Below are 1,402 nucleotides of genomic sequence, written 5' to 3'. Positions count from 1 at the left end.
GAGATGGGGCCTCTGTTCTGCCCACGCTCTCCTGCACAGCTACAGTGGGCCTCACAGTGGCCACTTTTCTCTGTGGCCGCAGCCCCCATGGAGCTCCCTCTTCCTTGGCCCCAGCTCTCACCAGCAGCCAGCCCTTTCCTTGTCCCTCAAGGTCAATGGTAATGGCTTTTGGCCATTGCTGGCCCCTTGGGTGCTTCACCTTCCTTCATAGCCTTCCTTCACCCTGCCCACCTTATAAGTAGTCTCTTTATCACACTGCCTCCCCAGTCAATCTTTGTTTTTTTGTTTTTTTTGTTTTTTGTTTTTTTGGCAGTTGTATAACTTTATTCGACCATCAGCATTAGTTCTCGTCCACATTAACAGTCTGTAGATTTTTGAAAGTGGTGACAGGCACATAGGTGACCAATGTATATAGCTTGTTTGGTGAATCTTCATCCTCATTACGTTTTCTAGACAAATGTACCCGGATACGATATGGGACATTCCTTATTCCTTTGGCCCAGACAGCTTTCTTGAGCCTGGTGTCAATACACACGTCTGGAGTCCCCATCTCCTTCATGGCAAATTTCCGGATCTCCTTGAATGCTCGGGGGGCACACTTCTTGAAACCCACGCCATGGATGCGCTTGTGGATGTTGATGGTCACCACCTCATTGATGGCGGAGCGGCCCTTCTTCTCGCCACCCTTCTTTGCGGGAGCCATCGTGACCAGCAAGTTGGAAAGACCCCAGTCAATCTTTGGGCATTGCATCTGTTTCCTGAATGGGACCATGGCTGATGCAGACACCAACACCAATAATGACTAGCATTTGGAGTGCTGACCATCTGTGTGGCCTTGTTCTAAAAGCTCTACATGCTTTACCTCATTTAACCCTCCCGGTGTAGTAGGTGCTATCTGGCATTATTCCTGAATGAATGATAGTTACCTTTGGCCAATGAACTTCAGGCATGGTTCCAGATGAAGGGAACGGAGTGGCAGATTAAAAAGGAAGCTGCTATCGTGGTACCTGCCTTTTACCACCATGCTGTGGAAATGGATGTTGCAGAGGCCTCGGTCAGTGATGGCCTCTTGTTGGGGTTTCGTTCTCCTCCCCACGCTCTTGAGTGCTGGAGCTGTTTCCTGTGCTGCTGGGCCCCTCCAAGCACCCAGCACAGGCCGAGAGGCTGCAGCAGATGCCATGAGCTCCCACAGAATGATGGATTGGCTGACACCGTGTGGCTGAATGAGTAGATGCTTTCGGAGCAGCTGCTGCCAGGGGAAAATTCCAAATGCAAAATATTAGTATTAATTATCGCGATTGCTCTTTTGCCGGCAGGCACTGCGTCTGCTTAGAAGGAAGAGATAAGGCCTCCCTGCCGGAGTGAAAAGACGGATTGCTGCTGATGGAGTTTGTCCTCTGAG

General features: G+C 50.1%; 1 protein-coding gene across 1 annotated transcript; it reads right to left on the bottom strand.

The window, feature by feature from the left end:
* Positions 1 to 340: 340 nt before the first annotated feature.
* Positions 341 to 703, bottom strand: LOC308241560 (large ribosomal subunit protein eL31-like; the record flags this gene model as incomplete). Its single annotated transcript, XM_080655072.1, has 1 exon — positions 341 to 703. The coding sequence occupies one exon, from the start codon at positions 701 to 703 to the stop codon at positions 341 to 343; it is 363 nt and encodes a 120-aa protein (XP_080511198.1).
* Between the last annotated feature and the right edge of the window lie 699 nt (positions 704 to 1,402).

This window comes from Plecotus auritus, assembly GCF_963455305.1.
Source record: "Plecotus auritus genome assembly, chromosome: 2".
In the NCBI taxonomy this organism is placed as follows: domain Eukaryota; kingdom Metazoa; phylum Chordata; class Mammalia; order Chiroptera; family Vespertilionidae; genus Plecotus; species Plecotus auritus.
This window is presented reverse-complemented; position numbering and strand designations above follow the sequence as displayed.